This window comes from Mollisia scopiformis (genome assembly GCF_001500285.1).
Source record: "Mollisia scopiformis unplaced genomic scaffold LY89scaffold_14, whole genome shotgun sequence".
NCBI lineage: Eukaryota > Fungi > Ascomycota > Leotiomycetes > Helotiales > Mollisiaceae > Mollisia > Mollisia scopiformis.
In genome coordinates, this window is record NW_017263594.1 from 1,297,336 (window position 1) to 1,321,382 (window position 24,047).

General features: G+C 47.8%; 7 protein-coding genes across 7 annotated transcripts; 2 read left to right on the plus strand and 5 right to left on the minus strand.

Moving 5' to 3' along the window:
• Positions 1-544: 544 nt before the first annotated feature.
• On the minus strand, positions 545-6,176 carry LY89DRAFT_648214 (kinesin-domain-containing protein). The gene is made up of 2 exons (XM_018211999.1): positions 5,701-6,176; positions 545-5,650 (listed from the first exon to the last, which is right to left on the minus strand). Exons 1-2 carry the CDS (start codon positions 5,762-5,764, stop codon positions 777-779), a joined length of 4,938 nt encoding a protein of 1,645 aa, XP_018070434.1. The 5' UTR covers positions 5,765-6,176; the 3' UTR covers positions 545-776.
• A 1,221-nt stretch (positions 6,177-7,397) lies between these two features.
• LY89DRAFT_102875 (uncharacterized protein) lies at positions 7,398-9,056 on the minus strand. The gene is made up of 5 exons (XM_018205022.1): positions 8,768-9,056; positions 8,682-8,716; positions 8,338-8,495; positions 8,124-8,286; positions 7,398-7,901 (listed from the first exon to the last, which is right to left on the minus strand). The coding sequence occupies exons 1-5, from the start codon at positions 8,779-8,781 to the stop codon at positions 7,567-7,569; spliced, it is 705 nt and encodes a 234-aa protein (XP_018070435.1). The 5' UTR covers positions 8,782-9,056; the 3' UTR covers positions 7,398-7,566.
• Positions 9,057-13,525: 4,469 nt separating this feature from the next.
• On the minus strand, positions 13,526-15,914 carry LY89DRAFT_719725 (MFS general substrate transporter; the record flags this gene model as incomplete). The annotated part of the gene is made up of 5 exons (XM_018218516.1): positions 13,526-14,305; positions 14,361-14,844; positions 15,225-15,539; positions 15,594-15,691; positions 15,804-15,914. The coding sequence occupies 5 exons, from the start codon at positions 15,912-15,914 to the stop codon at positions 13,526-13,528; spliced, it is 1,788 nt and encodes a 595-aa protein (XP_018070436.1).
• A 1,856-nt stretch (positions 15,915-17,770) lies between these two features.
• Positions 17,771-18,202, plus strand: LY89DRAFT_735223 (uncharacterized protein; the record flags this gene model as incomplete). The annotated part of the gene is made up of 3 exons (XM_018219988.1): positions 17,771-17,878; positions 17,997-18,066; positions 18,126-18,202. The coding sequence occupies 3 exons, from the start codon at positions 17,771-17,773 to the stop codon at positions 18,200-18,202; spliced, it is 255 nt and encodes an 84-aa protein (XP_018070437.1).
• An 87-nt stretch (positions 18,203-18,289) lies between these two features.
• Positions 18,290-18,888, minus strand: LY89DRAFT_685921 (uncharacterized protein). Its single transcript, XM_018215171.1, has one exon. The coding sequence runs from the start codon at positions 18,806-18,808 to the stop codon at positions 18,518-18,520; it is 291 nt and encodes a 96-aa protein (XP_018070438.1). The 5' UTR covers positions 18,809-18,888; the 3' UTR covers positions 18,290-18,517.
• A 77-nt stretch (positions 18,889-18,965) lies between these two features.
• Positions 18,966-20,884, minus strand: LY89DRAFT_648220 (uncharacterized protein). The gene is made up of 4 exons (XM_018212000.1): positions 20,051-20,884; positions 19,815-20,006; positions 19,544-19,770; positions 18,966-19,469 (listed from the first exon to the last, which is right to left on the minus strand). Exons 1-4 carry the CDS (start codon positions 20,496-20,498, stop codon positions 19,107-19,109), a joined length of 1,230 nt encoding a protein of 409 aa, XP_018070439.1. The 5' UTR covers positions 20,499-20,884; the 3' UTR covers positions 18,966-19,106.
• A 150-nt stretch (positions 20,885-21,034) lies between these two features.
• Positions 21,035-24,027, plus strand: LY89DRAFT_783304 (SAE2-domain-containing protein). Its single transcript, XM_018222665.1, has 2 exons — positions 21,035-21,153; positions 21,203-24,027. The coding sequence occupies exons 1-2, from the start codon at positions 21,069-21,071 to the stop codon at positions 23,773-23,775; spliced, it is 2,658 nt and encodes an 885-aa protein (XP_018070440.1). The 5' UTR covers positions 21,035-21,068; the 3' UTR covers positions 23,776-24,027.
• The last annotated feature ends 20 nt before the right edge of the window (positions 24,028-24,047 follow it).

The window sequence follows — 24,047 nt, forward strand, 5'->3', positions numbered from 1 at the left end:
AGTGTAAGGTTGAGGAAGTTTTGTCTGAATTACAATTGTCGCTTGGGTGGCTTTACAGAAAGAATATAGCAAGTCACAAAAGTGGCACCACTTCTGAACACTAGTGTTACACTCGTAGAAGAGCCCGTGAATGCTATAGCGGCATCATTCCTTAGACCACCATACGAGGAAAGTGCTCTGACTTACGCCTAGTGCTCTGAAGCTTTGAAGAGACCAAAATGAGATTGTCTTGTTGCCTGATATATCAACAGATTATCGTGTAAGGGCTATTCGAACCACATTTCAAAGCTAATGGCAAATGGCAACATGAAAGGAGATGGGAGGCATGAACCTGAATAGCGGTTCTTCTATTCGATGCTGATGAATGCGGAGCCACACTCAACAAGTATGCCTTAACCCCAAGAGTAGACTTTCTCCATCAAGAGCAAACTCACAGGTCGGCTCCTTCGACCCCTAATCTTGTCAAGGCACTTGCCGCTGCATCATTCAACCCGAATTAACATATCACTTACGACTAAAGCACAATTCTCAAAGAAGCTTTCATTTCTCACTCAGCACCAATCTATCCTACCCATCCCCACCCAAAGACAAAAGGAAACTATGGTATAAGATATATCTCGCACTAGCATTATCCAAAAACATGGGTATCATACACTGACATACATACACATCATTTCATACATATACTTAACACACGCTCGCTGGGCAAAAATTATTCTCCTTGGGTATGGTATGTACCTCATTGACCAGCCTCATCTCCAACCAGGACTGGAGTATCACGATAACTCATCTTCCTCACTTCCATTCCCCGTTCCGCTACCAGAACTAAAATAGCTCTGATCAATCTTGAAGATCCAGTCCACTTTCTCTCGTTCATTCCTAGCTTTGAATAGCCACGTATTATCTGTACCGTAAACGGCAAAGACTTTGCCTTCGTCTTCTCTATCTCCTGCTCTGCCTCTTGCACCGTTCATCCTGCCACCTGCTGGACTCTCGCCTTCGCGTCTGAGAAGCCTGGCAATTTGAGGCTGGTGGTCTATTCGTGAGTTCCGTAATGAAACTACGCAGACTTCTTCTCCGTCAGGGACTGAGTGGATGTGCATATATGGCCGTCTTAACTCGACGAAGCGCCGTATCCAACGTGAAGAATCGGCGGAGGGGGTGAGAAGGTAGCCGCCTTTGAGGATAGTGGGGTTCCTATTGACAATGGAGATGGTGGCAAGGAGGTTCGGTGAAGTGGGAGCATTAGGTGGCGAGGCTGGAGCCCCATTCGATGGAGGTTCGACATTAGTAGGTGTGAGGATGCTGGAGATGGGATCGTGGCAAAGTTTCCAGAGCTTCAGGTATTTTTCGAGTAGTTCTTTATCGTGGTCAGAGATGGGGAATTCCATGGCTTCTTCTTCGGGATTGGGAGCGGAGCCGTTGGTGGTAGGAGGAGTGGATGGACTCGGAGCGGCGACAGGATAGGAGATGCGGCTCAATAGCGGCTGAGCAGCTTCGATTTCTGCGTGCCTCAGCTTACGCCGCCTCGCAGCAATGTGATCTCGAATTAAGCTGACACCCCTCGGAGTCCAGTCCGTAAGTCCTTCTTCACCCTTCACATAGTCATTCTGGGTGTTCATGCGCCAAAGATCTCCGGCACGTTTGACAGGTGTTGGCCGAACGGCGACTGAGAAGATCCCACTAGTCGAATGGACAATTCGAACACTCTGCCATAAAGATGCGAACATGGACGTTGAGCGGACATACGCTCGTGAGAGGACTTGAGAGCAAACATCAATAGAGAACGTCATGAGATCTGCAAGCTTTGGCGAAGTAACGTCCCAGAGCAGCGACATCTGGACCTTGTACTTGTCGGCAGTAACTCGATCGAGGAGTAAAGATTCGTGGACGCTCGAGTCCCATTGGCCCATGAGGGTGACATTGCTCGTACCATTCGCATTCTGCTTGACAGTGGGCTTCGAGATGAGCTTTAGAGGGATCTCAGGAGTTGGCGAGCTGAGATCTGGCGTCTTACCCACGTGATCTACAAGCTGGATTCGTCCAACTCGAAGACTAGAGACATCCTGCCAGGGCAAAGCATCGCCAGAGCTATGCGTAAGATTGACAACTATCCGACGTTGAAGTCCTTGATGAAGCTGAAATGAACCCTTATCGAGGTCACTCGTTTGAATGACCTCCACAGGCAAGTACTCTCCATTTTCAGCGAGCTCAAGGATCTGGATCCTGGCAAAGACATCATGCTTCTCTTCCATATAGAACTGTGACTCTGATATTCGAGCGTTCTTCCGCTTCTGTTTCGGTCGAGGCACGTTGTCTCTCATGTCGTCCCAACTCAGCAGCTTGTCTAGGTGCATCGAAGAAACCTTTGCAAAGATGGCCACACGTAATGAGACATCGCTTGGTCTAAACATGGGCACGCTCATACTATGGACACTTTCGAATCTGACTGGCCCCTCATCAAAGTCCTTGATCATCTGAGTTGTCGTTACACCACCATCCTCAGATACACCAGGAATAAAGAGTTGAGCATGAACCTCTGTGCCTTCTCGCTCAGCGAATCCGACAAGATCGTGCATGACCACATTGAACTTCAGCGTGGAAGATGGCGCCCTCGCAGATGATGGTTCTAGTGAGAGTTTGATCATGCCAATAGCATGCGACGTATAAGGCGAAAGTACGTCGAGGCTGAAGTCTTGAACTCGGCTCTCAAACACAGCAGCTAATGGAACATCGACATCGCCGATATGACTATATTGTGGCATGCAGGTCTCCGTGAAAGGGTTATCAAGACGGAAATGCTGCAGATACTCAGGTCGATCCATGTACTGATGCATTTGTCTCATCAGCCTGACTCGTTCCTGAAGCTTTTCCAAGCTCCAGAGATGAACAACGCTGTTCTTGTAGTCGATGACTCGGACAGCAACACAAGGTTTCGGCGCCTCCTCAAGGAAAACGTCTTCGCCCTCTCCAGAAATGCCATTCAGAACCATATCGTACGATGAGCACCGATCATGTCCAACGTCCACGATTGTAAACTGGAAGCTGACACTTTCATCCATTTCTTGGCTCATGATTTGGGCTTCTTTCAGGTTCGCAGCGGATTGCAAGACAGCTTCAGCCATTCGAACATATCTCCGGCGTTTCCAATGCTCGATAACTTTCTCCGCGATCTCCATCTCGGCGTCTGACAATGGTGGGAGACCATCGTCAATTTTTGGTGGAGTGGGCAGCATTTGCTGCAGTTTCTCTTCGAATTCCTTCCTCTGTGTTTCAAGTTGCGTGAGCATTTCCTCTTTCAACTGTCGAAGATCATCCTCCATCCGCGCTTTCTCTTTCTTGATCTCTTCGACCTCGACATTAGCAGCCTCGGCACTCTTCAGCTGATCCTGGTACTCTTCTTTCTGCTTGTCCAATTGGACTTGCATTTCTTCTCTGACTTCACGCAACTTGTCTTCCACCTCACCTTGCTTAGGCGTCGAAGGCATAGTCAATGCTGTGTCTAACGAGAAGTTATCCAAAGTACCGTTCGACATATACTTCTCTCGTATCGGGTACGAAGTATTTGAATCCAGATCATCATCCATATTCTGGCCAGCACGTTCAGCACGTGCCTTCTGGACGTCTTCGAAAAGAAGATTCAACTCCTCATCAGTCAGACCAGCAATCTGCTTGTCTGGTCCAAGAATAGCACCAGCAGCTTCTCTTCTTGCAAACGACCAATCTGAGTCACGACTCCGTCCAAATGGCATAGGCGACTCAGGGCGACTCGCATCCCAATCTGCTTCCGAGCCAGCTTTGCTGAAAGTTCTTTCGTGTCCAGGGCGTGGACTTGGGGACGGGGATCCTTTCTCGTAGTCGCCTAGATTACTTGCCAGGATTGAATGCCGTAATGAGCTCTGTTCGGCGCGTTCTGCCCTAGCTTCCATAGGATGATTGAAGCGGAAGATGTGAAAGTCTCCAAGAATGACACGATAACCACTGCGTAACCGTTTCGGCTCCGTGATACGCTTTCCATTTACCATGACGGCAGCGCCTTCTCTTGGTACAAGTGTAACGGCATTGTCGACGTTTTCGAACGTGCAGTGCTCGTGGAGAATACGACTGCCATTCAATCGAATTTCAGACTGATGGGCGCCAACATTTGTGTCCACATTGCCCACTGTGGTGGTACCAGGCTTGAGATTGTACACCAAACATTCGGCTAGCAATGGATCGTCAGACAAATTGACCAGATGCGGCATCTTCTTCGGCGTGTGCAATCCGACAAAACCCTTTTCGATACTGATACCCAGCTCTTCCAGTGCAGCTTCTCGTTCCTTGTGGATTTCTTCAGTCTTCTGCAGTTTCTGTTCCCAGGTCTGATTGAGATCCGAGTATAGCTTCTCGCTCTGATTCAGTTGCTCTGCAATCTCGGCCTTCGAAACCTTCTTCACGGTGCCATCTGCCTGAACAATACTGACGATCTGCTTCTCCAGCGGTGTACCTTCAGCATATGTTTCTTCAGCTGGAGCACCACCGCCACCACTGAGTTTGCTTCGAAGAGTTGCCAGCTCTTCCTTGAGCTCCCGAATCATCCTGGCATTCGCATCTTCATTGACCACAGCATGATTCTTGATCCTCTTGGCACTATCGGCGTACCGTAGCGTACTGAGTGTCTCGTCAAAATTGATGTCTGCTGGACTGATGGCTGCAATCATAGCTGTCATGCTATTTCCACCCAAAGAATCCTTCAGTAGCCATGTCAGAACACTGTCTCGATATGGTACCTGGCCAGCTCCTTTCCCTGTTTTCTTCTTCTTGCCTTCGGAGAGATCTGCCAGAGCAGCGATAACTCGACCGAGTGTAGAAAGCGAACGATTGATTTCAGCACCTTCCTTCAGACGAGCACCCGTTGCACCAGTAGATGTAGCTCTTTCGGAACCTGCTAAATCCACCAAGCTGATCTTTGCCACCTTCTCCATAGACATGTTGGTTTCGACATCGTGACGTTTCTGTGTAAGGGTAAGAGTAAAAACAGCATGACTTCGACTGGACGTCTCGTTCATATTCGTAGCCGCAACTGTTCTCGCCTTATTTCCCTCGTCCATCAAATGCTCAATCTCATTGAAGCTGCTGACCACCAATTTCGCCAGATCTTCAACATATGGCCCTGTAGATGGATGTTCTCTGACCTTGAGATTGCCTTTCGTAGAAGGATTCAGCAAATCCCTAACTCGCTCGTTGTAGATTTCCAAATATGACACCTCCACCGTACATCGCAGATTCTTATCTTGTTGCAACTCTCCAATCCTCTCAAACATATCCTGGCAAATCTTGGGAATGACACCTGCTTCCTTCCCATATCCCATCATCGAGTAAGATTTTCCAGAACCAGTTTGTCCATATGCGAAAATACAATTATTGTATCCCTGAAAAGCGTTGTCCAGAAGCGGTTTTCCAAGATCAGTATGTAGATCATCTTGTCCAGCAAAATTCGGGGCATTTCGATCGAAAGACCAATACGATTTGTCAAATGCGAAGACTTTCTGCCCATTATCCTTTGCGCCTCCTTTGCCAGTCCGCGATCGTTCTTCGGCTTCGGGGGGAGGTATGAGGACCGTTTGGGCTCCATCCATCTGCACAATACATTTTGCCCCTCGATCGAGTTCTAATTCACATGTCAATATCGTGCCAGGTATCGTAAGCAGGAAATCCTACCTCGTCCATTGAAAGGACGACATCGCACCACGACCTTAATGTTTCCTCCACCTGCCGGCGCCATCTTTGCGTATATTCGATGCCCGCCTGGCCCCAATAGTTGTCCCCCCTATAACCCCTCTCGAGGTCGTCGTTCTTGATATGTGTTCGTATCCCAGGCTTCGATTCCACGACGGTACGGCTTCGGATGCCGGTGTGCAGACCATCGGAAGACTTCTGTCTCTACCTCAGTCCGTACCCGTCATCACATATGTTTCGTGTCCTCCAAGCAGGGAATGATCCAAGAACTCGACAAATTTCGCAATTAATGTCCGGGATACCGCGAGTCGTCAAAGTGGCAGTTAGCAAATCGTAAATGTTGAAGTTCGTTTCGAATACTGTCAAACAAATGGTGATATGGAAAAGGCGATAAATGTCGAGGTGGATGTTTGGTTTGATTGTTGGAATAATATCGTCGCGTCGTTGTTCGCGTTCAAGGTCAACATTCAGTGTTCTTCCGAGCTTCGAAATTACACATCCTTGTCGTTCTTCATGCAAGTGGGGTGTGAATCGATTGATATCGGGGTGGGCTTGATTTAGCGAGATGGATGGTGGAACAGTCACGTGAGTGGCAATAGGAGGTGGGTTTTTCTTTTTCGTGGAAAAGAATCGTTGAAATATGCGTTCGACTTGATATAATCAAATCATTTTTCTAATGCAATCTTGAATAATCTAGCGAGAAGAGCATGAAAAGTGAATCAAATGCCTCGGCCCATGAATTTTCACTGGTGCCACTTCCCCTTGTTTCTCTTGGTGAATGCTCCAAATTATTGGGAATTGGCTCTGCAGCCTTCGATACCTAGGTACCTTTGATCATCATCTGATGAGCTGAATAAATGAATGAGCACTGGAGAACTGAAGTAGAGCCACAAGTCGAGCTCAGAATTAGAAGTTCAAGAACTTGGTTCTGGGTTGCTGGCCGAGTTCCGACTTCAAGATCAGTAGGTAAGTTATGCTAGGTTATGGAATCTGGCTCAAAAGTATTGCACCCCAGCGATCATAATAGATTAAGAGCATGGAGAGAGGCGGTTGTGGAGGAATCCATGGCGGCACTGGATCCGAGACGGGCCCATGAGAGGAAGATTGGAAGATTAGAGGAACGTTGAAAGCCTCAAACTGTCAATTTGAACCTCGTTGTTAAAAGCATTCACAGTCTTCGTGCCAAGAAGATCAAGGTAGTCAATGATACCATTATTTAGGCAGTTCTTCTTTGGTAATGTTGTTGGGGTCTTGGAGGAGATTCGGTGGAAAGATTAAGGAGGAGGCTGAGTCGGTGAGATTGCAGGCAACTTGTTCGAGGTACCTAGTCCGACATTTGGAACCGCAGATGGATATTTTCCCAGACCAGATAATTCCAAGTTAACAATCACCGGGGTCTCACAGTTCATGAAAGGATTGCTTAACGCAACAACCATTGTTAGACGGGGAGTAATGGAAAGGGAGGATATGCAGCAGTGCGCCGGAACTTGGGACCCCACCATCAGGAACATGCACGTCCCTTCACAACACACCAGCGAAAAGCATCACAGAAAGACCAGCGAAAAGCATCGCCATACATCGGCGAAAAGCAATAGGTTGAAGTCATCGAATTTTCTGTCGTTGTCATAGCTGCTGGAAAGCATCCGTCTGACCATTCCGTTCGTCGTATCTGCATGAATAAGATTTTTTCCCTCTATCGCGTGAAGAAAGAAGACGTCCCATCATTCATCCTCAACTCCCATCCACTGATCGTCGCACCAGATCTCAGTCGTCGTCCAACTGAGAGACCAACAAGCAAATGACGAGTGCTTTTGTTTTTGTTTTGTTCCGTGGAAGATCCCAGACCGTCTAGATAGCCCAAGAGAGCCACCAACGATAACGAAACATGTAATGAACCAAAGAAATCAGTTCCAAAACTCTAGAAGAGTCGTGGATTTTAGTTTTGTTGTCGTGAAATGGGGAAAACAGAAAGGGCAAAGTGTAAAGGCAAAAGTAGAAGTGTACAAAGAAGGCCGGCCGTTGTTGGTTGAAAGCTTTCAATCGGCAAATCCTCAAATCAATTGTGTCTGCAAGCCACCCTTTCCAAATGCTCGGGGTATCGTATTCTCGTTCGATCAAGTTGCATGCAAGTCGTCTTCTCGGAAGTGTAGAATCAATCGTTCGCGCTCGTATACGTCGGTCCTCTCAGTGTCAATTGCCGTGAACATTGTGAAGGCCTAGTTTGGGCATTGAGCCTGAACGTGGCCAGGTTGCTTGCACTTGTAGCAAGTACGCTCAGAGCTGGTCTCAGATGGGCAATCACGGGAGAGATGACCAACTTCGCCACAGTTGTAGCACTTTTGGCCTTGGGTGCAGTCACCTATTTGTGTTGGATAATGTTGGAACATGTAAGGGGGAATGCTTACGAGACATGTGGCCGTAGCCACCGCAAGAGTAGCAAGTTTGACCGCCTTGACGTCCACCGAACCCGCCGCCGCCACCATAACCGCCTTGTTGACCGCCATATCCACCACCACCGTAGCCAGCAGCTTCAGGGCAGTTACGGGCAATGTGGCCGACCTTGGAGCACTGCAAAAAGGGTAAGCCACAGGAACATAATGCAGATAGAATGAAGCATACCTTGTAGCACTCTTGACCGGATCCACCACCACCAGAAGAGAAACCACCACGACCAGCACCTCCATCAGCAGATGGGTTAGTGCAATCACGGGAGATATGGCCGGATTGACCGCACTTGTAGCAGGTCTTGTCCTTGGGACCCTCGGGGCATTCACGGCCTAACCAGTTATCAGCACAGGTTCCAAGGTATAGCTAAGCCCGACTTACTCATGTGTCCTTCACCTATCAAGGGATAATGTGGTTAGTATAAACCGCATGAAAATTTTGATTGAGGGAGCTCACCACCGCAGTTGTAGCTATCACCAGTCAGCAAGGAAGTATAACAGGACGGTAAGAAGTCTTACCACTTGGCTGGGCCACGGGTAGGGCAGTCACGGGCCTATATTTGCGTTAGTAAGAGCTGGTTAGAGTTGCGATTGGTTTTCCATACTTGGTGAGAGGCATCGCCACCTAAAGTGAAAGTCAGCTCTGGTCACCAATCGTTCGACTATGTCATATGGGAAAAAACGAGGAGCCGAGTGTTATTCGGCGGACGGAGGACCGCGAAGCGAATGTCGCAGATTGAATTGTTCCCCTCTGTCCACCCAAAAGACCTCGGTCTGCCTGCTTTGGAGATTGCAGAAACGACGGCTATTGGCCAAGATCGATGGTAGCAGATACATTGGAAATTTCCCAAGGGAGCAATCCGGTGTATATGGCCCGTACTCGAGTGCATAATCGGAGGGAACAGGAGGGGAAGCTTCGGCAGAGTTTTGGATTGCTGGCGCTCGTGTGGAATGAAGGTGAAAATCGGATGTGGCACTCACAGTTGTAGCAACCACGGCCTTGAGCAGCACCACCGTAGGAATCCATTCTTTCGAAGAAGGAGTGTTGTCTGCAGACGTCTGTTAGTATTTAATCCTGCAAAGACAACGGGAACAATAGCGACGTGCTGGTGCTCGATCGCTGTTGTTGACGGTATGGTGGGGTCAAAAGAGGGACGGTGAAGAGCTTGAAAGGGCTTACTTTTGGTCTAAAGGGAGCTTGTAAAGGAGCAACTGCGCGGGAAGCACAGAAGTAAGAGAGCGAAAAGAAGATAGAAGCAGCACAAGGGAGGCTGATTCTGGAGATCGAAGGCTTTCGGAAGATGGAGATCGGACTTGAAGATGTTCGAATGTGGAGGAGAAAGAAAGTTCGAAAAGTTCGGCTCTGGTTCTTGTGGAAGGACTTTTTAGCGTGGGCCTCGTTCGCTAATGGATATCCTGACCTGACCACTGGCGTCGGCCCTGTGCTAAGTCCCTTCCCCTTCCACACTAGCGCACCCGAGCTGGCCCCGGATCATTTCTCGGTTTGGGGCTTGGGCTGCTGCTGTCGCTCCCGCTCTCTCTTACAGCACCTATTACCTGCACACCTCACAAACCTGCTGCAAATCATTTTGCCCTCCCAATCTCGAATCTCGAATTTGGTGTGCTGACCGGAAACTGGGGTGGCGGCAACAGTTACGGCAGGAATGCCAGAGTGGCAAAGCCCTAAGGAAAGTATTACAGTGGTGGGGTAACTCGGAAGAAGCCCGCCAGCTCAAACAAGAGACCTGGGTATGAAAGTGTGAAGTGTTCGGAAAGAAATACGGTAGAGCTCAGTATGGTTCCGTTCTGGTCAGTATGATTCAATTCAGTACAGTACAGTATGATGAGTCTACGGCCAGACATGATCTCGGTACCTCTGTACCGCGAGACCTAAGGTGGGTAGCTCAGTATACGCCAGACATGATCTAGGTAAGAACTCTTATTAGGCATGTGCAGGAATTGACGTACCGACTTACTGATCCAGATACTAGACTTTCTCACCCAGACATATATCCGACCGACACCCAACCCTCTTGTTGGCACCCAGCCCAGCACAGTTTCGGCCATCCGAGCGCATGTCGATGGTGGTTGCAATAAGAGGCGGTCAGGGTCTCAACTCCAGTTAGGAACAGGTAAGGTACGAGATCGATTTGGCCGCCTGCTGGGCCAAGACCAACACCACCAACCCAACACCCATCCGAGGCCGTCCACCGAATGCCACCAATGCGAACCCCGTCCCGTCCACTCCCCCTCCCCAATCCCCCCAATCCCACCATGCACACCACCGAAGCCATCTAGAAGTGTTTCATCGTCCGGCACAACGGGATCCCACGCATGTCACCCGTCACCTCACTTATCAGCGTCGCATTATGCCAGCGAGTGCAGGCAAGTGGCTATAGCAGCCCTCTGATATAGTTCTAATGCCTCTCTATTATCATAAGAACAGGGATTAACGTCGTGTCACCTGTTACCGCATTCGCAGACCAATTTCCATAGCCAGCAGAAGTTCGGTATTGACGAGGATCTTGATACTTGATACTCTCGTACCACTTCATCTTGCAGATTTCACAGAGCAGCCTCTTTTCGGCTCTGTCTGCTTGCGTGCTGTCTAAACGCTGAGCCACTGTTCCATCCTCTCTGGATGCACCTGGACCCGAATCTGATATCTTCTTCATATTGCGCTGACGATGACCTGATCTACGATAAGAGGGGACTCAATTTCCATATTCGTTTGAGGGTCGTCTGGCCCAGGTTCAAGGACAGCGGCAAAGTCATCCCCGCGTCCACTATCCCTGCTAGTTGGTCCTTTCATCAGCCTCATTCGAGCAAGACTCAAATTCCAAGTCGAGGTCGAAGTGACGATCTCCATGCGGAGATGGCTCCATTGTTGTCTCTTGTTACAGTCCAACCTGAAGCATCATAAAAGTAACCTTCCGCTGTGATCTTTTCTTTCCCAGTACTGATATAATAGCGCACTTACATTACCCATGCCAACGAAGACACTTGAAAAAGATAGACGCTCGCATGCAACTCCAGCGTGTGTGTGGATTATGGAGATCTTTGCCGTGCTTGCCGGTTGCTGAGCAATCACTTCTGATGAGGGGAAACACCATCAATTGATATGCGTCCCGTTTCTTCAACCAAGCAACCAAGTCACACAATGTTTCCATGGACTCACTGTTAAAGCCTATAACTTCAACGTGAAGTCACGGCGCTTCGTTGGCAACCCTGAAACCAATCATCAACCCTACGCAATATCAATCCGAGAATCATGTGATATCACGCACGTGGAGTGGGGGTTGAGTTGAGCGCTTTGTACAGTATATTGGGGGAGATATCATAGTATACTGTGCAATGCGATGGAATACGGATATCCTATTCAAGAGGCATGCTATATCATTACAAATGGTTCCGTAATGCCAAACCAAGAACGGAAGCTCGTGAGGGTAAATACTGCATCTCTAGTCCTTCCTCATCTAACATGATTCGCTAGATGTCAGGCGGACCATCGATCTGTTCGAAGACAGGTTGCTCCAACATATCGTGAGAGTGTGTTTATGCGGACCAATTATCCTGAATCTTTGAGAAACCCGTTTTTTGGAAGGAGAAAGATGAGAAATGCAAGATACGAAGTCGAAAACGTCCATGCTCTTCAAAGTCTGGTCGAGGAGCGCCGGATCGACTTAGCTAGCTCCCCTGTAACGGATTCTAAACGTAGATCATGGAAGGGGATGGATTGTGCGGCGAACTTGTTGGCCAATGGTACCGAGTATAGAAACTATAGTACAATATGTACTGTACTTTCCCTATCAACAATCTTCTTAGATGCTCTCGTCAACGGATAACAACTCGATATCAGCTTGATGGAGAGCAACTTGTGATTGAGCAAATTTTTAGCAGTGCTCTACCCTTCAAATCCAGGCAGAAGTGGTATCCCGATGTTAGGTAGCGTCTGTCGTCTACCGAGCGTAACACTATTTTGTTTCGTTTGTTTTATCGTAGACCAAACGCATCTTCTCCTGTACTATGCAATACTTCTATATCCAAGAGCAGCACTTTACAATCTGCCTGGTCAACTCTCCCTCCCTCCGTATGTCTTGGTACTATCTGGCAGATTATAAGCTCTCGCGCAAACGAATCTTGACGCTACCGTCCTGCGCCCAAATCCAAGCAGTCACAGAAGAGCCTTTGTGAAAGACATCACTCTACTCTACCCTCTACCAAGAACAATAGCTAGATTCAACTAGTACAGCATCTGCGAGGAAGCTTCCTTCTAGCCAGACCGGGCTTACGTCTTGTGTTCCTCGACTGCAGGTTCTGTCAGAGCTTCTTGTTTACTTCCTAATTACGAAACATCCTCTTACTTCGAACAAGCAACTTATCGAAACAACGCCAACAACAACTCTCTAGTCGTCTCAGCTTGATCCGAAGTCTGCTAGTACTTCCATCAGAATCACTTCCCTCGACCTAGATGTCAGTTTCGAAACAATACAACATTCGGCTCTCTGCATAGTCGGCCACGATGAAGTGTTCTTCACAGGCTTTCCCGTGGCTATCATACAACAAATGAAGAGAATTGTCCTTCTACAGAAGTAAACGTCGTCTTCTAGCTTGGCATTTACACCTAGCAGAGTTTGAACTGCAGATAAGTACTTCCTTCCTTCTGCAAGCAGCGAGAACTTAAAGACGACTACAAGATGGCCATTCCTGCCTCTGGAAAGCAAGATTGTAGAGGAGTCCTCTTTTTGATGGATCTATCAGCTCCAAATTTCACCATTCAACACCACCACGCTTCGCAGCCTACTCTAGGACTCTCGGTCATTACGCTTTGCTGGCTTCGCATCGAGTCTCTTCCAGCTACACTTAGCTTTTCTTTTTCGATAGTCGAGCAATTTCAATCGATTCCAGCAGCAACAACACCAGGCTGGTCTTGTTCTTCTTTGGAGACAAAGTCTATCGATCGCAGACATCAACACAATTGAACAGAGATCTTCCCTGCAACAATTCAAACATCGAGTACTTTCTTCGCAGCTATGTATACGTTTACCACCCATTACAACCAGGAACTAAGTCGATCAAAGATATGCTAATAACGGCAATCCCAAACCCATTTATATGCTTGGACACTGCCAAGGAGCGACTGAAAGAAAATGCAAATGTAGCCATCCAAAATGTCAACGCACATTTCCGCCAAGTTCCCCGCCGATAATCAATACCCTCCTCTCCTCGGCCAGCCTTCGAGCCGCAGACAACAGCTTCTCAGTAGCTCGAATTCGAGCTAAGCCTCTCCCATTATTCCGAAGCACTTTGAATGAGGGAAAGAGAAGATGGAGCAACATCTTCTACGAGGATGATAGCCACGACTACATCCATCCTCCTTCGTGTGCTTGAACACGACCACTCGTCCGCTCGACGGACCTTGCACCCTTCTCATCCCATACCGCAAGAGGCTTGTCCAAGGCAATAAACCCGCGATTGCCAGACCACGTGTGGCGGTGATGCCCCTTCCACACTGCGTCTGGCTTGTTTTCATAACCGAAGACACCTTCCCAAAGACCACCGAAGAAGTTGAGTCCATTCTCGTTCGTATGCATAATTCTCCTTCGTTCTTCCATACATTTAGTGCACACCTCATACAGAAAAGACTGGTCGTTTTGAGTGGATCGCGCTTCTTCAGCTTCGAAACTCCATCTCGGGTTCCAGGTATCAGCACTTCCAACTGAAACCATACTCATTATTGTCGAAACACTTGCTCGATTCGCGTTTGTTGGCTTGTAGCGCAAACTGCTCCTCACATCCGAATCTGAATTTTCCAAACTGTCATTTGACAATTTGCTAAGTCTGCTCATATTCTTCGGTATCCCAATCATCCCGTCGTACCTTAGAGGTTGAGCTTTCGTTCCTTGTCTGCCGATCTTCATGAATGGTACGGCACTTAAGCCAAGGACTGCAAATATGATGGAGCATAAGTATGCTCGTTCGTAAGGTAGGGTACGATTCTCCTTCCCTGCCAGTGTAGAAGCGACGGAGCCATACGCTGCAGAAGTGATCGAAAGACCGACAGAGATTGAAAGACGCATCGATGTCTGGAGAAACCCTGCTCCAAGCGATGACTGAGTTGGCATTTCTTGTGAGATGTACAACTATAACCTCATTAGCATTCCCGATTTCATTGTCCCAAGAATATATGGGACTTACGTTAGCAACAACAAACTGAAAGTCTGCTCCGACAACAGTAATACACAGTGCCGGAAACAGAAACGTCCAGTAACTCGTATCCTCTCTAATGAAATTCACCAAGATAGCACCCACTACATAAGCTATACCTCCAATCCCTATGATAACCTTCCCACTCCACCTGCTTACCAGATACTGCGCAAGATAACTCCACAAAATGCCTGCAAAGACCTGCGGCATCAACCGTACGGCAATATTGAGCGGCAATATCGACTGCACGTCTTGCATGTATAGCATGATCCAGAAGGAATTGGTAATGAAGGCCATGTAGCCAAGACCTACGGAGACGATGCAGAGGGTGAAATTGGTGTTCTTCCAGATGGATGGAGAGAGGAGTGGGTATGGGTGGATTGTTTGCCAGAAAGCAAAGAGAAGGAGGAGAAGGATGCCCAGGAGGAGGAACGAAATTGTTTTCGGGGACTTCCAGCCCAGTTCTGATGCTTGACTATTGACAGTCCTATTAGTAGATGTGACAGGAAAGGAGGTGAAGTGAGCAGTACAATGTGCTTTTGTATAGCGCTGTCAATGTCCCACGATTCCAAGGCCAATGAAACCTCCATTTGAAATATCTCATTGTCCTTCAAGTCCCGAGACATCAGCAGTACCATCCAAAGTCGGACAAGTGTATGCGGTAAGTGAACACATACGTGAGGGCAGCTGAAACTAACGCCATCCCCACCGCCACCATCACCGTCCCCCCATAATCAAACCTCCACCCTCGCATTCCCCGCTCTCGGAATCGTAGGCATAATCCAAACCGCCATCAACATCATCACCAAAAAGAAGCCGGCAAGAACATGGAATGAGGCTCGCCAACTCGAATACTTGGTGGCTGTCCCAGACGATATACTACCCAGCAGGAAGCCGATCGGGTTTCCGGCTCCCAGAGCACCTGTTACTCGATGTCGACGCTTTCCTTCGGGATAGGTGGCGAAAAGGAGGCCGATGGCAGGAGGTGCTACGACAGCTGTTCCGAGACCGAGGAAGCCGCAGAGGATGTTGAATATCGTTGGTGTGGGGGCGAAGGCTGTGAGGAGGGAGCTCAGGCTAAGGAAGGCGAGGCCGAATACGATTTGGATTTTTCGGCCGAAGAAGTCGGCTGTTTTGCCGAAGAAAAGCATGAAGGAGCCGTTGGCGAGTCTGTTGGTTTGTTAACGACACTTATAGGGGTGACATAAGGGAGTTGGGGCGTACCCGATGGCGGCGGCTATCCAGGTTATTTGTGCCGGGGTCATGATGAGGTCTCGGCCTATGGTTACGGTGTTTATGTTGATGACGCCTTGTATGAAGGTCTACTGATCTGTTAGTTGAATCTGATAGTCCTTAAAACGCTGGGAGATTGGTAGGACCTGTCCAATGAGCTGGGGGCAAAGGGTGATGTGAACATGCTCGTCGAGGACTTACTGTGCAAGCAGTGGCCATCATAACAGTAAACACGAAAACAAATTCTTCAAAGAAGTTGCGGAAGTGCTTGGGTCGAGCGTTGGCATCGGCGGTGATGAGTGACCGTGCCATGTCCACTTCGATGTCGTAGGCTCTGAAGTCGGCATATGTAAATAGTAAAGAGGGGCTGGAATACCCATTTTGAGATTCGATCCAGCTTTGTTTCATATGGTGTTTAGGGGTAGTTGTGATACTGGATGTTAGAGATGGAAAAAGATGGATTTGAGGCTGCATGGAAAGATAATAAATCGTTGAGACGAATCAAGACTCGAGAGGGCAATTCTAGCTTCTGAGCACGGGGGCAAATAAAGGAGAGCATATTGAGTCAAATGGTTTAAAAACGATGAGTCATGGAGTTAAGGATATCAGAACATCCTTCATTCACCATGCACCAAGTCGCACAATCAAAGCACTCCATGGGCTAATAAACTCACCATTTGCGCGTTCATCTCGAGGGAAGAACATGGAGTTATGAAGTAGCCACGTAGCGAAGACATGATAAAAAGCGGCGCTGCCAACTTTGAGTGCTATTCTGGACGCCTAGACAAGCAAAGTGAACCGCGGGGGAGGATGGTCATGTACGAAGATAATATTTCAGCTCGAGAAAATCAAGGGATTCGTAGAACAGATGCGAAGTAAAACAATGAAATACAATCCAGTCTCAAAGACTTGGGTAGCAAATATACATGAAATTGATTCTGGTCATAACTCTGAGGGAATGTATGCAGTAATAGGGTCAAAAAGAACACTCGTACAACTCTGCTTGTGACTAAAAAGATCCAGCTCAATACAGTCTCAAAATAAATTTCCTGCAAAACAAGCAGAGCTGGTAGTTTTCTTCTGCAACAAAAGTGGAGGAGATGGTGAAAGGAGAGTGAAGTGCGGTCAAAATTTAGTATGGGCCAAAATAAATTTCGGAGCCGACTGGTAACCTCGGCTCCGAGACAAGCTTCAAATGTATCTGTATTGTTCTTCGCGTCTCAACTGCTTGCGATGTCCGTACAACTTTCAAGCACGAATGTTGCGAAGTGATATATTCCATGTTCCCTCTTGAGCTTGCTCCTGACTTTTTGCAGAGCCCTCCGTCCTGTAAGATGAATGAGCTTCGTCCTATTTGCTTGCGACTTGACGCAAATGAAACCAACACGAAATGTAGTAGTTGAGGAGATAACCAGATTGTTGTTCGCGATACAGCGTTACAAGGTCCCGCGTCTGTGTTTCCCGCTCCCGTGTTACTGCTCTTGCTTGTTGATTGGATGCTCGAAAGTTTCAAGTATCATGGCACATACCTTTTCTCTCCACATATGAGTCTCGTTTATGTTGTTCTGGATAGAAATGTCCGCTTGAGTGACATACTTTATTGCATCTGTGTTGTTGTTACTCGAATTGGTGCAAGTGTATCCGCACTGGCGATCCTCAAAAACTGGGCATGAGGAATATCTAAGCCCCGCTGGCAAGCATGATCCTAGAAACATGTTTAATTTTGACCTCTCAATAGTGCACACTGTAATTGTTCCATCTATTATACTACCTCCGTGATTGATGCCATGAGCTCGTCTCAATCATCAACAATGATCCCACAGAGTAATGCGGTGCTCTTGTTGCTCTTGTGACTTGGTACAGCTCTGACAAGATGTCACCAAAAAGCACAAGCAATCAATGTGAAATTTCATGCCAAATGTACGACATCCCGAAAGTTCAGCACCTGTCTCTCAAGCCTCAAATTAAATCTACTTTCTCTGGATGTCTTGTAGGACTTTGGACTTGTTTTAATTCATCCCGATGGTGGAACTACATGAACAACCCAAAAAGTATATATATGGCCTCCTCAACCACTTTTATCTTTTTTTCATAGACAATCACACTCCTTCATTTGTTCCAATTCACACATAATCGACAACAACTGATCTCCATCAATCTTCGTCAAAATGCAATTCATCACCTCATTCGCCACGGCCATGGCCATCCTTTCTGCCTCAATGGTCATCGCTGCACCTCAACCACAACCGGACATCAGCATCAAAATCAAACTCCCCGTAAGCTTCTCTCCTTTTATGATCAACCCGAGTGTGCAAAAGCTAATGAACTCAATCTCTACAGAGCGGAGCAGTTACTCCATGAAAAGGTTCCATTCAATTTTATTCTAAGGTGTAGGGTTACTTGGAGCAATACTTTTATGCCCAGGGTGCAGACGATGTTTACGCCACTTGCATCAGTGGAGGAGGTACGTATTGTCCCGCGATCTATGTAATAAATCTTCGTCTCTGACTTGCTTGATTACAGGCATCTGCTCCACTAGCAAAAACGACTGCTGTGCTGGATTCGTCTGTGCCGGTATTGGAGCTGGAATGTGCGTTTAAACGCTTTCATCACTGAACGACACTCAAATGGTGGTAGAGTGAGGGTACTGGTTGTATTCTAAATGTTCTCCGTACTATCACAGAGAATCATGGTTGCCTATGGCCTCAACGCCTTGGCTTTTGTTGGTTGAGGTGGGACTTTAATGGACAAGAAAATGGATGCAAGAAAATTGTATGATGATACAATATTTCCCTCATGTGTGAGAGGCGAGAAGGGTTGCCCGATTGTTGCTTCAATTTCCGAAGCACGATCACAAATGTCGTATCAAACCACCAAAATGACCCCCTACATGACAGATAATTTGAAGCTCAAGCCTAAACCCTCACCCAGTCCCCATTCTTGATAGCATTGTCTCTGAGCAATGCAGCAACAAACGGCGATCCAAGCGTGATTGCAGTATTGATGAATGGATCAATTCCAGTCTCACGAGTGACGAACAAGTAGACTTTGATCCATATATAGCTGATGATTATCGCTGCTCCTAAATTGAGGAATATCGAATGGTCCATGGAAAGCGTGACGAGCTGGAAGAGGAGATGAAGGCTGACCGCCAGAATTCCGCAGCAAATGAGCGTCAACCTTCGTTGGAGGATTGTGGATGGCATTTTGTGAGGCGATGAGGAAGCCGAAATGATAGGAAACGGGTGGTTTGTGTCACTGTTTGCAGAGATGAGTAATAATTCAATAACTTTGACTTGCATTATTTGGAAGCTCCACCGAAAAGCCGAAAAGCCAGAATGAAGCGGTCTGGATATCACGTGCCTTGGTAAATCGCTCCGGACCTCGGGAGTCAGATGCTCAATGCTTGTGGTGAACGGTGCTTCCTAATGAGGACGAGGAGGAGATAACTTGTATTGTTCATTCTAGGTATACTATCATGCGCGTAGTAGGGTGTTCACCCCTTCAAACCTTGTTTCCAGCATGTGTCAACGTCTCCCAACCATAAAAGAGTCCATTTGTGCCTTGGGGTCGAATTTTCTCAGTATAGGTCTGAGTCTTAGGCATGGGATTTCCCATGCGAAAAGATAAAGCATTGAACCCAATTTCGGTGACGCTAGATAGCTCCCTAGTCAAGCCTTTGTTCTGGCACAACCACGAAGGTGGTGTAACTCCTTGCTCAAATTGAGTATGGAAACCGAGCGCAAATCGAAGTCTGGTCCCGAGATCTCCACTGTATTGATCATGACCTTGAATACGGGAGGTCTCGAGTACGTGCGAGATGCTGCTGATGCTATATCCGGTATGAGTAAGATCTCGGCAAGTTTCCTGGCTTGATTAGCTGGGGCCCATGAATTACAACCAACGAACATTTCGGCTGGGAGATATGTTCTAGCACTCACTTGAATTTGTCCGCTTTGTCCAGAATGTCCCCAACTTTGTTGATTGAACCACCGTGATTTCAAGGCGGCGGTGCTAGAGTCCAAGCCACGGGCAGCATGGGGCAGAGACCCATCGGACTCGAGATAGATGACGGAAGGGACTGTCTCCTGAAACAACCCCATAGCATGGTCATATAAATCACTGTCTTCGAGAAACACTGCTATTCCAATTGCCGTGTTCAGACAAGCTGAAAGTGTTAGCTGGTCCGCTGAAATTGTTTGAATTACTTACCGACATCCCAATTCGAAGCACGAGTATCTCCATTCTGGCAAGGGGGAAGATATACATTGCGAAGCATGTTCTCGAACTGAGTGATATCTTTGGAAGCCCATAAGTTGGACGTATGTCTGATCAATTCGCCTGCCCGTGCCCAAGAGGCTCCAGCCCACGCCGTCTGTAAGACTGCATTGCTCAAAGCATGGCCTGAAATGTCAGCTCGATTCAACAAACTAACAACACAGTTTTACCTTTGATTTTGTATGACCACTTATTCATTAGGCCGATTGCATTCTTGGCGTAAGCAGTGTCTCCACTGACATACCAGGCCAACGCATTCGCCCAAGCTGCCAATGCATCTCCGCGTTCATCTGTACACTTTATATCTGGATTTGTCGTCGGTCCACAAGAAACAGTAGAAGCTGCCTCGGAAGTCCTTGTTCCAGAGACATATTTGCCATACTTGTCCCCATCCTTTAACATCTGGATGTAGGCATTGGACCAAGGCTGAGCCTTGTTGGCAACTTGGCCTTTGACGATATTGAGTTGCGCTTTATCAACAACATAGCCCGGATGCTGCCATTTCGCAGGCGCAAATTGTGAAGCTTTTGTAGCGAGGAGACGCTGATCAGAGGAGACGACAGAAGCAAGGACAAATACAGGAAATGAGATGAGAAGAGCGCGTTGGTAGAATAGCATTGTAGGAGAGTAGTAAGAACAATGTGAGGAGTTGTCTGATCTGGAAACAATTCCGCTTCGATGGAGGAGACGAAAGGCCTCTAGAGTTTAAATACATGATTTCTAAGAAGGAAAGTGCTGACGACTTCAGCCGGTGTAAGCCTCTCAGTGCCAAGAGGCCTTTCGACGGCAATGAAGCTTCAAGGTTCGGCCGCTGCCATTTGAGATTGAGCTTTCCAGCTGAAAGCGATTCATATATCCATACAACGTCGATGCAAGGTCGCTGAGTAAGATTTGTCCCGAGCTGTCATTCTCCTTACCGGGTAAGATTTGCAAAGGCATGTTTTAGGGAAGCAGGTCGCATGAAATCGAAATGGTAACGTCAGTCTTGGTAAAGGACCACGGCATGAAATGGTTGGGAGAAACAAAACCTGCATTTCGTCGTGCTGTAATATTTCAGCTGAGGTGGGACATTCGGATGAACCTCGGAGCCGAGCTCGGAATTGGGTGACGCGCTCGTGATTTCTATCGCGTCTTCCAACATCACAGAAGAAAGTCATGGCATGAAAACACCACAACAACCTGCGAGCAATGGAGAGCTGGAAGAATGGTCGCGAGCAGCTACTCGAGCAACTCACAACAGTTTGCAACCAAATTGGGAGCAACCTACGGACTGGTACATGATATCATGATTTCCTCCAAACTTTACTGACAAGGGACATTAGAGCTTGATGACGAGAAGTTTACGACGATCAGTCGAGAAGAGCTCGACTTACTCCGCACGAATTCCGCGAGCGTAGGTCCAGTAAACGAGCAGAATCACCGTCTTGGGGAGCAAATTGAAAAGTACAGAGCGATCGCGGCTCGAGTCGACGGACTCGAGACGGAGAATAAACGCCTCGCGGCAGAGCTGCAGCAACATCTACAGACACGACAAGAAGGTCTCGCAACACCCAAAATTCGCCTCGGTCCCAAGGAGAGTCTGAACACGACTCCAGCAGCCACCAATCCTCCGTCTTCAGCGGCTAGAATTGAGTGCGACGAGACCAAACCTGTTGCGCCGGAAAAGTACCAAGCATTGGCTTTGAAGTATAATAAACTATGTGATGAATACAAGAAAGTCAAGGATGCACGGAAGACGTTGGAAGATGCATATAGAGCTGAGAAAGACACAGGGAAGGGATGGAACGCTTTCAAGGAAGAGGTGGAAAAGTCTATGGCTAAAAAGGAAGCCAAAATCAAGAGACTGGAAGCCGAGTTGCAGGTATTCAAGCACACACAGCGCGAGATTCGAGGACTAGAAACCAGCATACCAACCGATCGACGTCCTGCGTCATCTCTTCCTGCTCAACTGGCCAAGCAGTCCTCTCTGGAAGAAGTTGATGCCGAGATACCCCGAAGTAGTCCGATCAGTGACCAGGAAGATCCATTGGCTGATACTAGGGGAGTTGGATGTGGTGCCTTTGACGTGGATACTGGAATTGCTCTCGAGGAGGAACCAGTCTTGCCCAAACATCGTGAAAACACCATCCAAGTTGAGGAGACACAATATGTCGGACTCGAAGCACACCATACCAGTTCAACAGAAGACACTGACCCGATGTCTGGCTCCAGAGGTATGGACGAAGAAACGCCTGAACTCTTGATTCGCAGATCACCGTCACCCGAGACACCAGTTGTCATTTCGTCCCGGAGCGTCAAGAAACGGAAAACCCGTCACGAATTGTCTCAGCAAACCCCAGCCTCCAAAATCAAATCAGAGGTGATTCTCAGTAGCCCAATGGGATTGGCAAACTTCTTCTCTGTCAATGAAAGCCTGGACCTGGACGACATTGGCGAGAAGGTTGATACTCCAAGAAAGCACCGCCGCTTACAGCAGGAGTTTTCTCGGCAGGCTTCCAGAGGTCCTCTGCAATCACTAGAATCTCTCACTCGACGTCGGAGCGAAGATCCAGACTTTAATGACACCAGGATCACTACAAAGAGTACGCCAATTCGCGCTGCAGGTTCTGTACTACAGTCTAGGAGCACAAACGAGCAGATCTTACCAAGAACCTCAGACAGCAGGGGACCCAAAAAGCGCCGCATCGCTAGTGACAAGGATGTGGAAACTCTGATGGAGGATGGAGAGCTCGTCACGCCGGTACGAGGAAGCAAACGGACTTCTGATGGTGGTGAACGCTTGATTGATCTTCTGTCCAAACCATCTCCACCAAGGCAACCCATCAGTCCAGTTGGTGAACATGCTACAAACCAGCAGCCAACATGGTCGCATCGGCCTACTACAACATCAGGTCTAGCTCGTGAGATTACAAGATTGCCACTTGAGACGAAAGACTTTGATGGTCGTTCTGCGACCTCTTCACGGCCATCGTCCAAGGGCTCTGCCATCGGCCAATTGGAATCCTCCCGGCCGTCGTCAAGAGGCACATCACGAACTTCTGTTGAGCCTCCCAGACCAGTTTCCAGAGGAGCAAAGAAATCACTTGAAGCGAAAACATCGTCCAAAGCCTCTCCAAGATCTAAAGAACTAGTTGCAAGAGCATCAAATACACCAACACATTCTCCGCCTCTACCTCCTTTGCTAGCTAGACCTCTACCATCTCGAAGAGACCCAGAAGGATCATTCTCACCGAAGCCACGCCTTCTCAATATCCAACAGGTTGATTCTGCTCGCAAGTCCAAGAGCAGTGTTGCGTCAGCTACAAAGCCTCGCCGAGAAAAAATTGCCAACATGACACTCACAGATTGGGAAAAGGACCCTGAGCAGGAACCTTTTCGAAATCGCCCCATTGAGACACTGCGTCTTCAAGATTTCAAAGTCAATCCAGAATACAACCAAGGCTATGACTACGCCTTCCGGCAAGTGGTGCGAGGTAATGCACGACACTCGCTAGAAGGCTGCACGAAACCCGAGTGTTGCGGGCATCAATTCCGTGCTCTGGCTGAAATAAACACAGCGAAATCTCCGACGGCATCACAAGAGGAAAGGGACGACAAGCTCTTGCATGAGTACATGGGCGATAATGCATACAAGCTCCGCAACATGAGCATAGTAGACAGAAACGAGCTTTTGTTGCAAGCCAAGACAAGAGAAATATCCAATGAGCATGGAAGACATCGACACGCTTATGCAAGACCTGTTAGCCCTCCAGGTTATTGGAGAAACGATTTTCCAACCACGCAGGAGCAGAGAGCTGATCTTGAAAAGGTCAAGGAGAACGAGAAGGAATTAATAGCTGAGCGCTATAGGGAGGCAATGAGGCCGGGTGGACGATATATCTTTAGGGACGAGTGATTGTACTCATTATGTGGGCTCTGGATTTGGTAATTGGTTTTGGGCTGAGAGTGAAGAGTGAAGAAGGTATTATCTTAAAGCGTGGAATTTTGAGCTGGAGGTGTGAGAAGCATGATCTATTCTTTGCTTGTGCTTGGGGCTCCGTGTTTGATGAGTTTTATCTAGCAAGCAATGTCATGAGCCCGAACGAATCGAGCCTGTTGGCATAGAAGTCTCCCTTGCTGGGAGTAAATTGATGAATATTGAATCTCCATTACATTTGCCATCAAAAC